Below are 14,110 nucleotides of genomic sequence, written 5' to 3'. Positions count from 1 at the left end.
CTAATCAGTCCTATAGGCATGCACTGCTGCAAAGTTACTCCTCCTGCAGGGAAAATGCCCAAGTTAAAGCAGACAATGGCATTTAATTTCATTTCATTTTTTATGTGTGAACTAAAGCTAATTCTAGTAAGGGTATTCAGAGTACCTTGTCTGAATTAGAGCAATTAACAGATGGACAGAAAATTACTGCAACTATTTTGGTAATCGGTTAATAATTTAATCAATTTTCAAGTAAAACTTACAAACATTCTCAGGATCCAGCTTCTCCAGTGAGAAGCTTTGCTAATTTTTCCTCTTTTATGCTGTTTGAAGGTGTTACCCTGGGGTTTTAAGGAATTTTGGTAGGTATTTTTCACTCTTTCACTTCAACTACATTTTGTAGACTAAATGGTTAAACAAGAAAATAATAAGCAGATTATTCAATAAAAATAATCAGTAGTTGCAGCCCTATTGTGTGGAATGTCATTTTTAACATGGTTAATTCCCTCAGATGTATTTGAAAAATCAGACACTGGGACCAATTATACAAGAATTAAGTGGGTCATGAGTTTGAATTCTTTCACATCACTATTCTCCAAAAAGCTCTCATGCTTTCAGACCGACTGTGACAACACAGCTGCAAGAGCTGCAGAGAGAAGACAGAATTTGACAAAGAGACTGAGAAGATTAGGACAAGACAGCCCAAATCCAGTCACTGCTTCCTCCACATGTAGACACGGAGACAGCTAGAGTCACATTCATTTACAGGGCAAGAGTATTCCCCCAGTTGATAAGTCCTCATCTGACTCCCCCAGCAGAAATATGACCCTGATTCGACAATCTCAATCTCTCAAAAAGGAAAACAGAAACTCAAGAAAAAAGAGCTTAGAAGAACTGAATCATAAATGCAGAGTGCTGGAGTGCTGGCAATGCTTTGCTCCAAAGTGTCCACTCTCTTGCCTCTAAAAAATTACCTGTCTAACCCAATGTGGGAGCTTGATGAGACACCAGTGCGCCCATGCAAACTTAGATTCATAAACAAAACAACACCCTGGAGAGTGATGAGTCATGCTGAGAGCAGACAGATGGAAAAGGGTAAGGCAGGACAGAGTAACTCTCCTAAAAAGGGTCAATGTCTTAAAAAAAGAAGAGAGAGTAGTGCGGCATAGCGTAGTCTGGCTTTATTAAAGTGCGTTGCAGCTGAAAAGCTAATCATAACAGTCTTCACCACTCTGGAAGGTTAATTATCTACTTTATTTTTCAATCTTTCTAACAACATATGCCATTTTGATGAAAATGACAAGAGTGATTATATGTGAACTGACCTGAGAAGGGAAACTATTTACACACCTGTCACCTTTACCCTTAGGTGTATCGTCTGATATATTTCTTTAAGTCTTTTCTCACTCCATTTTCTTTTTTGCCTTCCTCTCCTTGTCTTCCCTCATGACAGTAACAGATTCACCTCACCCAACACTGATCACCACACAACCATTTCTTCTATCTGATTTGTCGGTGGCTGTTGCAGAGCAAAACTCCCTCTCCTCTTCTCTCTCCTCTTGCACAACCTCGCTCCTTCTCTTTTCCCTGCCACCCCCACCCCCCTTTCTCTCTGTCTCTCATTTCCTCTGACCTTTCATCTAATCTAGCGTGAAACCTCAGCCAGCCAACACCCGTCCCTCCCAGTTATTGACAAGAGTCTTAATCATGCCTATCAATGTTTATAGTAACATTAATGTGATTGGGTATTAAACAGCTTGTCTATCAGTGATAACTACCAGGCACATTAGAGACAAGGATGGTTTCGTAGTGTTGGCTATTGCCCCCAGCTCTATTACATTTTAAACCCTCTGAATATGAGTGACACAAGCCACTGTAATCAATAATGTTGCACTGTAGGCTGTGATATTTCTATATCTTCCCCTGAGTTTGATCTCTGGAGTCTTAAATCCTCTGATGGTGAATGTCCCTTTGCACCCCTGTGCCGTTCAAGGTTTTTACAGCGGCTTAAATCACCCAAGCGCCGTTTTGCCACGTCTACTTAATTCATCCCCTTGTCTCGCCCTACCATCGGCCAGTTGGGCAGAAGCGCAGTGGAGCGCAGTGCAGTTACATAACAAGCTGAGGAGGAAGAGGAGGAGGAGGAGGAGGAAGAGAGAGAGAGAGAGAGAGAGGAGGGCCAGGAAGTGCAAGGATGCAGATATGAAACACGATGCTCACCACCAAAAAACGGAGGGTGGGAGGAGGGGGAAATGGATTTTAAAAGATCCTGAAGGTGCGATTCATTTTGTTTTTCACACTGCAGTGGTGGAGAAATCTGCGAGTTATGATAGCAAACACTCAGCTGGGACCACACCCTTCTCCAAGACAGCACCTGTGTCTGTTACTGTGCTGTGCAGTGTGTGCATTTTTGATAAAAACAAAAGGTGATGTTGCTGTCTGTTCAAAACCTAATTCTTATTCATGTGTCTGTGTTTTCACTGCTATGCCTGGGTGGTGATAGAAGAATATATTTGGGTGCCTGCATAAATTACCATATTTACCCAAATCTGCTAACAGTAAATGAAATAAAGAAATAATACTGTCATGGGTGAAAATAAAATAATGATGGCTGACTGCAGGTTTTTAAGGGCAATTACATCTCTGCATATGCATATTTGAGTGTACAATTTTGTGTATGTGTCTGTGACTGCTTGGGTTTCATGCCAGTTTGAGCACCTTGCTGTGTGCTCCCAGATGGATCATGTGGCAGATGGTGGACACAAGCAATCCCAAGTGACAGGACTTAACACAATAAAAATAACACTGAATGTTGGCGTATGTGTAGGAGTTTTGACTTGTTATCTGTGTTACTGCGTGTGTACAGTGTATGTTAGTATGTGTAGGTGCTATGACAAAAAAATAAATAAGCGGAGAAGTAGAAATTGATTTATTCTCCAGAGAGAGAAAGAGAGAGGGATTGAGCTGGTAAGATATTTAAAGACTCAGAGAGCGCAAGGTGGGAACAAAAAAAACAGAGTGACAATAAAGGAAAGCAAATAACTGAAGTCGAGAATAGGAAACAGATGGGGAGGAGGGATTCGGAAACGGTCCCTGACAGCTTCTAGATTGTTCTACCTTACTTTTCTGATTGTGCCAAAAAATCTTTTCACATCACATACACATTAACTGAAAGACTGCAGCCATTACATATGACATGCAGTCTTGAACTTAATCAACCTTCTATCTTTATCCTACCTATACCTATTTATCTTTTTTATGCAACATTCAGAGAAATCACTAAAACTTTACTTCTCCAAATTCACACATCCTTCCTGATGAGATGGAGAAACATAAATTACATGAAAGTTCATGGACCTAAATACTACATAGGTGTTCATACAATCAAGCCCTGAGGCACTGAAGGAACAAAATGAAGTATAAATCCTTAGTAGAGTCCTGTCCATCTTTTTCACCATCATCTCTCTACACTTTCTCCCCCTCATTTGGCCTTTTGCTTTCACCCCTGAGTCTATTTTGCCTTGACAGGTGCCTGCTGCAGTTGATTACTGCTAACTTTAATCAAATCTGCCTTTCTGTGTTCCTCTGTGTATATGCTTCATTATGTGTGTGTGTGTGTGTGTGTGTGTGTGCGTGTGTGTGCGATCTGGGCTCTTACAGAAAACAGTAAACCTGCATCCACCTCTGCAGTACACCACCGCCCCAGTGAATGTAGGTCACTCTCCTTCTGTTACTCACTCCTCTGCTTTCTCCCTCCCTTTACACCTCTTACCTCTAATTCTCACTTTCCAAACACATCCCTCCCTCCCTCCTTTAAATCTATCACTCCCCACCTTCCCGTTGAAGCTTGCCCTTCACCTGATGCCACAGTCTGCTTTTTTTTCTCGCCGCTCCTTTACCCCCCCCCACCCCACCCCCTCCTCCAGTACCTTTTGTCCCACGCCATATGTTTGCACTCCCGTCTATATAACAGCCCCGCTCCCCTCCTCTCCCTCTCCTGCCAATATTAGGGGCCATGAATGGTTGCCATGGAAACTACATCCTCCAGTGAAGCAGTAGGACATTGGTAGGAGTCATGGTGACAGTGTTTGTGCTGATGGAGAATAATGCTGCAAGCTCTCTCTGTCTCTCTCTCTCTCTTTCTCTCTCTGTCTCTCTCCTCCTCCTCTCCCTCACTCTTTCTAGTCTAACCACTCTCCCCTAGCAACAGCAGCCTCGTACACCTTCCTCTCCTTTCTTTGCAGACTACAGTCAATCACGCTGATTTACTCACTGTCACTCCCTCCCAAACAGCTCATATCCACCACTTCTCTACCTTCCTATCCACCTCCAGCTTGTCCTTCATTGTTTAGTCTCTTGCTTCTTTTCAGTCCCTCGCTTTGCAAACCACCCATCTCCCTCCTCCCTCTGCCCATCTCTCCAGGGGATGTTTGCAATTCTGCACAGTTCTCTTTGAATGTGGTCTTGGTTAAGAGACAGAGCTGCAATATACAGAGAGAGAGGGACAGAGAAGGAGGACGTGGAGGGAGTGAGGAACCGATAGGGAGAGAGAGTTAGACAGCAAGCAGAATCCTGATTTCATTAATGTGGGTCTGTTAATCTGGGTGTGGGCTGCGCTCCATCTGTCACAGCAGGAGCAGCACACAAAGCGGGCAGCCAAAACACAGTTGGAAACACAGCCAAGCACACACACACACACACATAAACACAAAACAAGACGCACTGGCACACACACAAATTGTTACCAACACACGCACTCTAAATCAGAAGGGGGAGAAACAGGGGCGTTGTCGACTGTACCTCTGTGTCTCATATCCAAACAAAAAATAGACTGTGAGGCAAAGCAGCACCCTGTAGGTACAGCACCCACAGTGATATGATTCCCTCAACAAACCAAACTCCCATGTACCCCTGCTCCCCACCTAAGGACCACAGCCTGCCTAACAAACAAGATGATTTAGCTATAAATAGAACCGCCTATGACTCATGCTGATGTGACAGGCCACATTGAATCAATATCTCCATTTCTCTCATTTTGGAGACATGATAAACAGAATCAACTTGAAAGTCAGAACACAAATCTTTCTCAGTCTTGTCCACCTGTAGGGGAGCACCATAAATAAATACTCTTCATATTATCTGACACTCTTAACCCAGCGTTATCCTTAATCCAACCCTAAAATCTGACCTGGAGCTAATATGGCCCTCAGCTAACATTTCCATTCTTAACCCGGCTAACAATGAGATAAAGAAGGGACAGTTAGCCCACAGGCAAAGCTGTACACAATGTGTTGTTCTTGAACTGGCTTAATTAGACCACCTTAAATCCTCACCAGCTGATCTTGTTATCACAGACCCACCCTGAAGACGTCACTACTGCCTTTTCTGTTTTCTCTCTCTCCCTCTGTCTTTCTATCCATCTATCTTTCTGTCTCTCCGTCTCTCAAGTTGTGCTGCCTGCAGGCTGTAAGTCCTCAGCCAAGGCAAGAAATCGATGGCAGAGCGGAGGAGGCTGTGCATGTGTGCGTGCGGATAGGAAGAGACAGTAGTTAGCGTGTGGGTAGTTTGTCTGCCTGCCCAGCCCACCGCCTCCTGTCTATAAAAGACACCCAGCCAGGCCATCTCCACATTCTTAATTACAACAAATCGCCTCTTTATCTAAACTTAATTGCACTGTCGTCCTTGCTCCAATATCGTCATTGCACATACGTCTGTCTCCTTCTCTCACCTGTCCCCTCCTTGATTTTTCTCTACTGGGCCAGCCTTATCTCTATTTCACTCTTAATAATTTTTGACCCCACTTGCCTGTCATCATGAGAAAAATCAAGAGATGACAAGTGAATTCTCCTCCATGGACGGAGGGCGCTGACACTGTGTATGCAGTGGTCATAAATCTTCGTTAGGGGCAGGGGACATGGCATCATATGCAATGACATTCACATTCCAGTGTCCGTGAAATGTTGTCTAGCCTTGAATATGCTGTCATTTTGAGGTTTGTTTTGCTCCAGTGTTGCTGTTCTTACAATTCATCTAGCACTGTTTTCTGATAAAGCTTCTTTGCTGTGCTTTGTTTGAGCCTGGGTGAAGCCTTTTCCACCCTGATAAAGGCCAAAAATGTTTTGTCCTTTTGTCGTCTGCAAATAAAATCACTTCTCTGCATCAAGTGTGACCCTCTCCTGTCATTGTCAGTTAACATACTTTGAATAATGCTCCAGTGTTTATAAGTGAGGTGAAAACACTGCATGTGAGTCTGTTCCAGCCTTGCAATATTCTTGTGTACCTGACAGCAACGTGGCGAAAGGTGCAAACAGTTAAATTTAGACTTAATGGTTATCAAGCAACAAGCTAACTTGACACTTCCATGTGCGTCATTGCCTGCGGCTGCTTAACAGCAAAAGCGCTGCCAATAATTACCATTCTATTTGAATAACACTTTGAATTTGACTCAAATTTGCAATTTCACAGACGGTCTTGCAACTGAAATGCCTGATGGCTTGTTCTTTAAACTCAATTGTTAAACATGAGAACAATATTAAAATCCATCAGTAGAAAACTGCTACAATTCAACTGCACAGTGTCTGTAATAAAGCAGAGATACACACACTCACAATGGCCACTTTATTACGTACAGGTAAATGTTGGTATAGCTACTCTACAACTACATTATAGTGTGGCATAAACCATTTATTAAATGTTTATATAGTGCTTATAAATGTTACATGTGTGGACTTCTAGTAAAGAATTACCATATTTGTTGCCCACATCATCTCTAATCTTGGTCTTTGTGATCATGTGAATGTAAGAGCTACAGGTTGAGAGATACACATTAAAAGGTGATGGAATGTAATTATGTTTTATTATTGTCTCTAATGTGTTCTCTAATGTTTGTCCTCTGTGGTTCAGTGGCTTATTCCTCTGTAAACATCTTGCTGATAATCCAATCAGCTCTCTCTCTCCACTGTATTGTATCTCTTCCTGATACAGAGAGCAGAGATATCCATCTCCGCCTACGTAGCACATGTCATTTCCTCTCCCTGCGGCACTGGGAAGTGGTAGGAGTGGGTTGGGGCGATCTTGCACCAGATATCTCTGTTTTCCTCATTTTATTACTCTCTTGTGGTTTTAGAAGATTTTGAGGAATGTACAGTTTTTAGCAGTCAGATTTTTTCTGATTCTGTGTCATGGAATGTGTTGCACAGAGATCTATTAATTAAATTTTAGATGGTTTTCACTATTTATGCCTTTATGACTAGACCTCTTCAGTGTGTGCAAAGCAGACCTCTTACTTTATTTAAATTTCTTCTTTACTGTGTCCATGACACTGCTGACATTAGTCCTGACTGGTTTATCTGAAAGTAGCTTGGCTGATTCTTACCAGCGGCACTGGATGCTGTGGGCCAGTTCTGAACCAGGACCCCCTGGGCTCCTTGCATTACCGAGGACTCCTCCATGTGCACTGAGCTGGAACACAAAAAACACACATTCACATATTACACACTAGTGAGGTGTTCTCCTGCATACAGAACACAGGGTTAAATGAGAGTGCAAAACAGAAAAGCATCCATAGACATAATTTTGTACTTTGCTGACTCTATGTTATGACTGCTTTATATAAACTCCCACATATCCAACTGCCCTGTCCCCATACAATATTACAAACTCAAACCTTGGTACTCTGCGTGTGGTGGTTGGCTGGGGGTGGATCTAATACAATCCCAGAAATGTGACATTTAGATTAGGATTAAAGTATTCACCCTACATTTTCCTGACATTCTCTGGATTATGGATTACAGATGGCTGTTCTTACATTTTCACACCCGCTCTGTGTGATTCCCCACCCCCCGAAAAACTCCACACTCTGTGCAGCACTAAACAACAGAAACAGAAATGCTGCTACAAATTATAGTTTTCTTGCTGCCTCTGTTGTATCTCTCAACTGGAGGGATTAAATCATCTAGCTCTGACAGTAAGATTTTGGTTATGAAGATCCAGATGAAACATTTTTATCTTTCAAAAAGGGTCACTGCTTTCTGATACCATCCAAGCAAGGAGGGCAGAACCTCTTTTACAGGGTCAGTTTACCTGTATTATGCAGACACAGCAGCCTAGCGAGGATATCTAATCATATAGATATTAATATAAAATCCTTTTTCTATGATTTAGCTACACTACACATTTAATAGTTACATTTAAACTGCTAGGCATTGGCTGCACATGAAAGACCCTTTTATTCTAGACTTTAGTATTTTGTTCAAGTGAAAAGAGGTAAACCACATACAGAAACATATAAACCTACTTAAAAACACTGACTCTCAACATCTAGCTGCAGCTGTTCCACTTTAGTCCACCTGTCCACTGTTCTCCCAACTGTTCCGGACAGTAAACTAGGTCTGTAGAAGTTAAAACCTTTACTGAGGTCTGTGTAAGCTTGTATTTCTTCCTGGTAAATTTGTGTACTTCCGAGAGATAAATAATTCCTTTACTTCTTGAAAACAGGAAGTTTTTAGTAAAGATCTTGAGAACCGGGGATTATTGAAATCATTTTGTAAATAAGAATTTGGAGTTTATCAATGCTAAAGACAGGTAAAAGATGTATGTACACCCTATGTAGAGTGCTTCTGTAAAGAGAACATAAGTGATCTGACGATGGAGGCCATTTTAAGTGCTGCTAAGCATCAGCACCATCAGGGTACACTGATCAAATATTAATGGCAAAAACTGGATTGATGATACACTTTTCAGCTAATGTCAGTCCTTCTCTCTCATTCCTCATCATCTCATTTTCTCCTACTGTCTGTAACCACATGCTTCCTCATCATTTTCCAACTCTCTCAGAAAGCCAAATGTATTTGTTGCAAATCATAACTACAGTAATCACAAAATAAACCCTGACACAACCTCCTAAAAACACAATTAGGAGGAAATGTTGTGCATTCCACCAGAGATTAAATGAAATTAAATAGGTCAGTGCCATTACATGGTGTTTGGTTGTGGTATCCAAAATCTCTTATACAAGCTCTGATTATGTCAGTGTATAAATAGATAAGCACTCTGCGAGGCTTGGTATTGGGACAGGGGGGATAGTCAACCTAAAACACATCAGATCTAGTGAGTCATGAGAAAGATTTAATATGTTAGACTGGTCAACACAAGCACATTAACTCTCATTAATCTCTGCTGTAATTATGAGGGAATCTGTGTTACATTAATGACACTCACATGTTTCACTCACATCTAAACTGCACTAAATGATCCAGGTTGCATATGAGTTGAGACAATGACATCAGGCACTGCATTATGTCTGCAGACTAGACAGCAGCAGTGAAATGTAAATGAAGATCAGATCCAAACAAATGAAGTGACACATGCTATAACATGCCCAACACATACATATACATGCAGGTCTCCAGAGGCCACATCTAAGCAGCAACAGACAAACACTGTTAAGCTGGTGCTTAACAGTTTACGTTTTGTGTGACTGCCTCTGCTATAACACAGCCATAGTCACAGAGATACACACTGTATGTGTGTACATAGGCATTGGAAAGCCACCTGTTGTCTGTTCAAGGCCAGCATCTCAAAACTATCCATCTTTGCCATATCTATCTATAGGATGTGGATAGATTAGAGAGATTGCACAGATATGATAGGTGACATAAATGTATAGAGATACCTTTGCTGAGTCCAAATCATTAAGCCTAGGACTATTTGTAATTATGGTGCCATCTCATTAGCATGACCCTTGATTTGATCACGTCCATCTGATCTCACAGCAGGTAATAGCCCAGTGTGTTATGGGTAATGTGATCACTGGTGTGGTCATGCAGCAATCCCTGCGTCCCTGATAGGCCATCTGTCCACCTGACTACCTGCCTTTCATCCATCACTGACCCCCCCCCCCCCCTCTGCTTATCCCTCCCTCCTGTCACTTCTCCATCTGTCTGTTAACACTGAAAGAGCTGCATTCCTCCTCACAATGTTGCTTCTCTCATATTTCACATTCAATTATTTTCAAGGATCATTATTAAGGTAATAATTTCAGTTTATTAAATGAGATGTTTAATCAAATTTAAACCATTTGTGGTTTTCTCATGATTTACCTTAACTGTATGTTTAATAGAAATAATGTGCATTGGGAAATGTAAACGTAAATGGGTAAAACAACATGGTGATTAAATATAAATTGGAACTGAATGATCCTAAGCCCCACCTCTTTCTCTCAGCACTGCCATCACAGCTGAGTAACAGCTGCAGCAAAGATGATCTCAGACATCTTTACTGGAATAGACCTGTGAGCAAACATAAATGCTTCACCTGGGTATGGTACAAAGATTAGTATGTCCCTGAAGACATTTATGAGTGACACTGTACACTTTTTTATGATGGTTTTATTTATTCCATTTCAGCAAACTAAAACAGATTTACATGTCAAGAGTGGATTACACCGTGCAGTAGACCTCTGTGTCAGCTCAACATCAACACCAACACCAAGGCTTTTTTAAAGGTAAACATATAACCTGACTATCCTATTAAATCATTAAAATAACATTTCCCTCTGGCTTGCAAGCTCGCTGACTAATTATTCTCATCAAAAACTATGCATCAGCTGGTTCTCTACCAAAACATAGGGAACCAAAAGGGTGCTAACAGATATGAAAGAAAACATGAGCCTCAATCGTTTAAAATAGATGACTTTGATTTGCACATCTTTACTTTAGAAATACATGTTAGAGGACTAATCATAATATATAGTATGTCAATGGCATACTAAAGTCCTTTCTGTAGACTATTTGAAGATATGTGACACAACTCCCAGAATCAACTCTATACTTGAATTAGGTGGTTATATGAAACTTTGTTAGAAAGTTGTCTGAGAATGTAAAGAGGGTGGGTAGGGCTTAAGATCAGTCAGTTAGAAAATGACTAGTAAGGTATGATGAGATATTTACTGCAAAAAAATGGGAAGCTTACCTCTGCATTACACCTCCTGCTCTCAGGGAGGCTGAATATCTCCAGTCTGCATTTGGCGCCTTGGGCTGCAAGAGAGAGCGAGAGGAATTGAGTCTTAAGTACAGGCGAAAGCCAATACCATCTCATTAATAAGTCATAGGGAGAGAGCTGCTAGTGCATGCGCGTTACACACACACACACATATAAACACACAAACTGTCTCACACACACATGCACGCACGTAATCACTGCAGTGACAGTTTGCCCCTGCTTTTGGAGAAAAGTGAGTGATGAATTGAAGCTTGTAGGTGCACTCATGTCCTTTGAAAAAAGAAAATGACTTGAGATGAGAGATTTCACTCCAGCGGCCCACTGACCCTGGTACTATGACATGTAGGCCCTGAGGCTACATGTCCAGAGTTAGTCCACTCAGACAAGACAGACTCAATTCGGAGCTTCATTTATCTACCTAATGCTCTCCATCCCCCCTCTACCATCTCTATCACTCTTTCTAAATATTCCAAAATGTGAAAAACAGTCATCACAAAATCACTGAAATATCAAGATGTTTTTCATCAATGCTAGAAGATGATTTCCCGATTGACCCCCCCCCATTCCTCTATTCTGCTCTGTATATTCACCACCCCCTCTCCTTTGCTGTTGAGCTCTTTCTTCCTGTTATATCCTCTGATCAAAACCTTGAGTTTCACTGACACACAGTCTGCTTGAGTCAGTCTGACACATCTCACCATGGTAACAGAGCCCAGTCTACATTTTACCCTCCACCCACTGCCCTCTGTCATTTCACTCCTGTGAAGGTCACAGGTGGCGGAAGGAGGAGGGGAGGGGAGGGCAGATATCAGATAAACCCCATCAGCTCTGCATCTAGACATAGACACATCATAAAAGAGGGACACAAAGAGATGCAGCATCACCACAGCTGCTGCCTGTTTGCCAGTAATTTGTTAGTGACATCCCAATATTGGATTTTAGTTCCTATTACCAAAAATAGTTAAAGGTATAACATCATAAAATCTGACAAAGTGTGGTTGGATAATTGAAATTAATTGTCTGGTTAGAATTGTTGCTCATGGTACAGCAAAAAGGGGCTTTTAACCTGACCACATAAGACCACATGAGATTGCATTTTCTCTAATCTCAACCTAAAGCTAAACCAATCTGACTGAGGACACTAAATTCTCCCTGCTTGGCCATGCAGTTCATAAGAGACCCATTTGCAATCCCATTTCCTTTCAAATATGACAGATGTTCACTTGCTGCTGAAGCTGCATTGACCTCTATGAGTCTGCAGTGGACATTCATCACCCTTGAAATCCAATAGTGGGCCTTAATGAGAGAAGCCTGGTATTCCTCCTGGAGTCATTCAAACAGAGCAGAATGTCTACAGGGATAGAGAGTAATGTAGCATGTGCAACACTCATCCATGCTAGAAACTAAGGATGATCTTGATTATGTGAAGACAATCGCTCATCAAAAAGCAATCAGTGCCTGGGTTGATAGTGAAAGGAAAAAGATGTATAGCTTGAGACATACAGTTTTTTAAAAAAATGCTTTTTGTCTAATTTTACCTTTCACACAATACATGGGAATGAGAGACAGAAGGAAAAAAAACATTCAAAATAAGGCCAGATTGTCCACAAACGGACTAAACGGCTTTGCAAAATGTTTGCCCTGTTGCGGCATGGAAGTGGCCAAAGGGAGTCTAGTCTGCTTGGCCGTATGGTGTTTATGGGGAAAATGAAAACACACACTAGCACATACAGACATTAGATAGCAGCATCTGGAATTTAAACATGTCCACAGCCTAATATACTCCCAAGGGAAGACTCATATGCAAAACTAGAATATTACCAATCCACACAGTAAATGTGAACAAAGAAAAGACAAAGACATGGAAATCGGATCCTGACACAATGCTTGTGATGAGAAATTAGTGCATTCTATTTCATCATTTGAAAGGAAGAAACCAAATTAAGTGGACAGAAAAAAATTATTCCCATGGGTTTTAAGTGTATTCATTTTCCTGTCTGGCTCTATATTGTAAATCAGGGAATAAAGGAAGCTTTTGGTTTGGCCACTCAACCTTTTTCTCTCGCCTTTTCCTCCATTCTTCCCTCTCCCCCTGAGTGAACACTCCTAGCATGGATACAGAGCTCACACCTCCGCCATCAACACTGTGTCCAATCACCTTTCATTCCCTGCCTCATCTGCACGGAGCCAGCCAATCCACGGACAGCGCCGAGAAACACATTGCTGCCAGTTAATTACATAGCAAGAACAAACATGATTGGCATTTAATGAGGAACACATCCAGTGATAACAGAACAATTACCTTAAACATTTCTTTATTCCTCTTTTTATCACTTGTTTTCTCCCATATCCTTTTCTGCACTGCACAGACAGACCCATAGAGGCTCAGGGGCAAACATGATTATGCAGAAAACAAATAATGTTTGTTTTGTTTTATTAATTTTGTTGTTTTACTATAACCAGAACGCAAACAACTAAGTGCATATTGTCATCAACCCTACGCCATGAAACCATTAAATTAAGCTCTAATGTAGATGAGACTCAGACTGTGTCTCTGCCTCATTCCTGGCTTCTTCACCGATTCCCAAACTCTGGCTTACTGTTCAGTACGTGACCAGAAGAGGATATTTTGGTGCAGTGGGACTGGTGGCCCTCGTAACTGGCAAAGGCTGCACTATTTCCCAGACTCTACCTCTCTATAGAGATGACCACTGAATGCCCTCTGGACCTGTGTACTGTGGCACATAGCCCACAGTAGACAAATAATACTGGCTGTGTGGGGTCATAGGTGAACAAGCTACTAGTCTTTTTTAAAAGATAATAAGTAAAAGAGAACAGAGAAAGAGACAGAGAAAGAAAGGCAGAGAGATGGTTCTTGAAAAATATTTTGATTATTGCTCTTTGCTCTACTGTGGAGGACAGATGCACTTTAAAATCATACCCTGAATCACTAAACAGCTGGTCTTTAACAAGCGTAGAACACATACAAAGACTATCTACCACATCCAGCAAATCAAAGTGCACCCACCCACTCAAGCAAACACACACAACCAAGAGAAGCTACCCACACTTCTATCTAATATTAAGATACAGGCCTTAAGATAAATGGTACATAATGTAAATGCCAATG

The 14,110-nt window shown here is 41.4% G+C and overlaps 1 protein-coding gene across 40 annotated transcripts in view; it reads right to left on the bottom strand.

Moving 5' to 3' along the window:
• LOC108899128 (protocadherin alpha-C2) overlaps positions 1-14,110 on the bottom strand; it is a 166,933-nt gene that overhangs the window by 5,610 nt on the left and 147,213 nt on the right. For 39 of the 40 annotated variants that reach the window (XM_051072321.1, XM_051072329.1, XM_051072324.1 and 36 more), the window contains 2 exons: positions 10,951-11,015; positions 7,355-7,440 (listed from right to left, as the gene is read on the bottom strand). In XM_051072321.1, the coding sequence (XP_050928278.1) occupies positions 7,355-7,440; positions 10,951-11,015 (151 nt within the window). Of the gene's footprint in view, positions 1-7,354; positions 7,441-10,950; positions 11,016-14,110 lie in introns of those variants that run through there. The other variant, XR_007813669.1, reaches the window with a different exon arrangement.

Source organism: Lates calcarifer, linkage group LG8 (genome assembly GCF_001640805.2).
Source record: "Lates calcarifer isolate ASB-BC8 linkage group LG8, TLL_Latcal_v3, whole genome shotgun sequence".
Lineage (NCBI taxonomy): Eukaryota > Metazoa > Chordata > Actinopteri > Centropomidae > Lates > Lates calcarifer.
The sequence above is the reverse complement of the archived record's forward strand: the minus strand, read 5'-3'. Positions and strand labels throughout refer to the sequence as shown.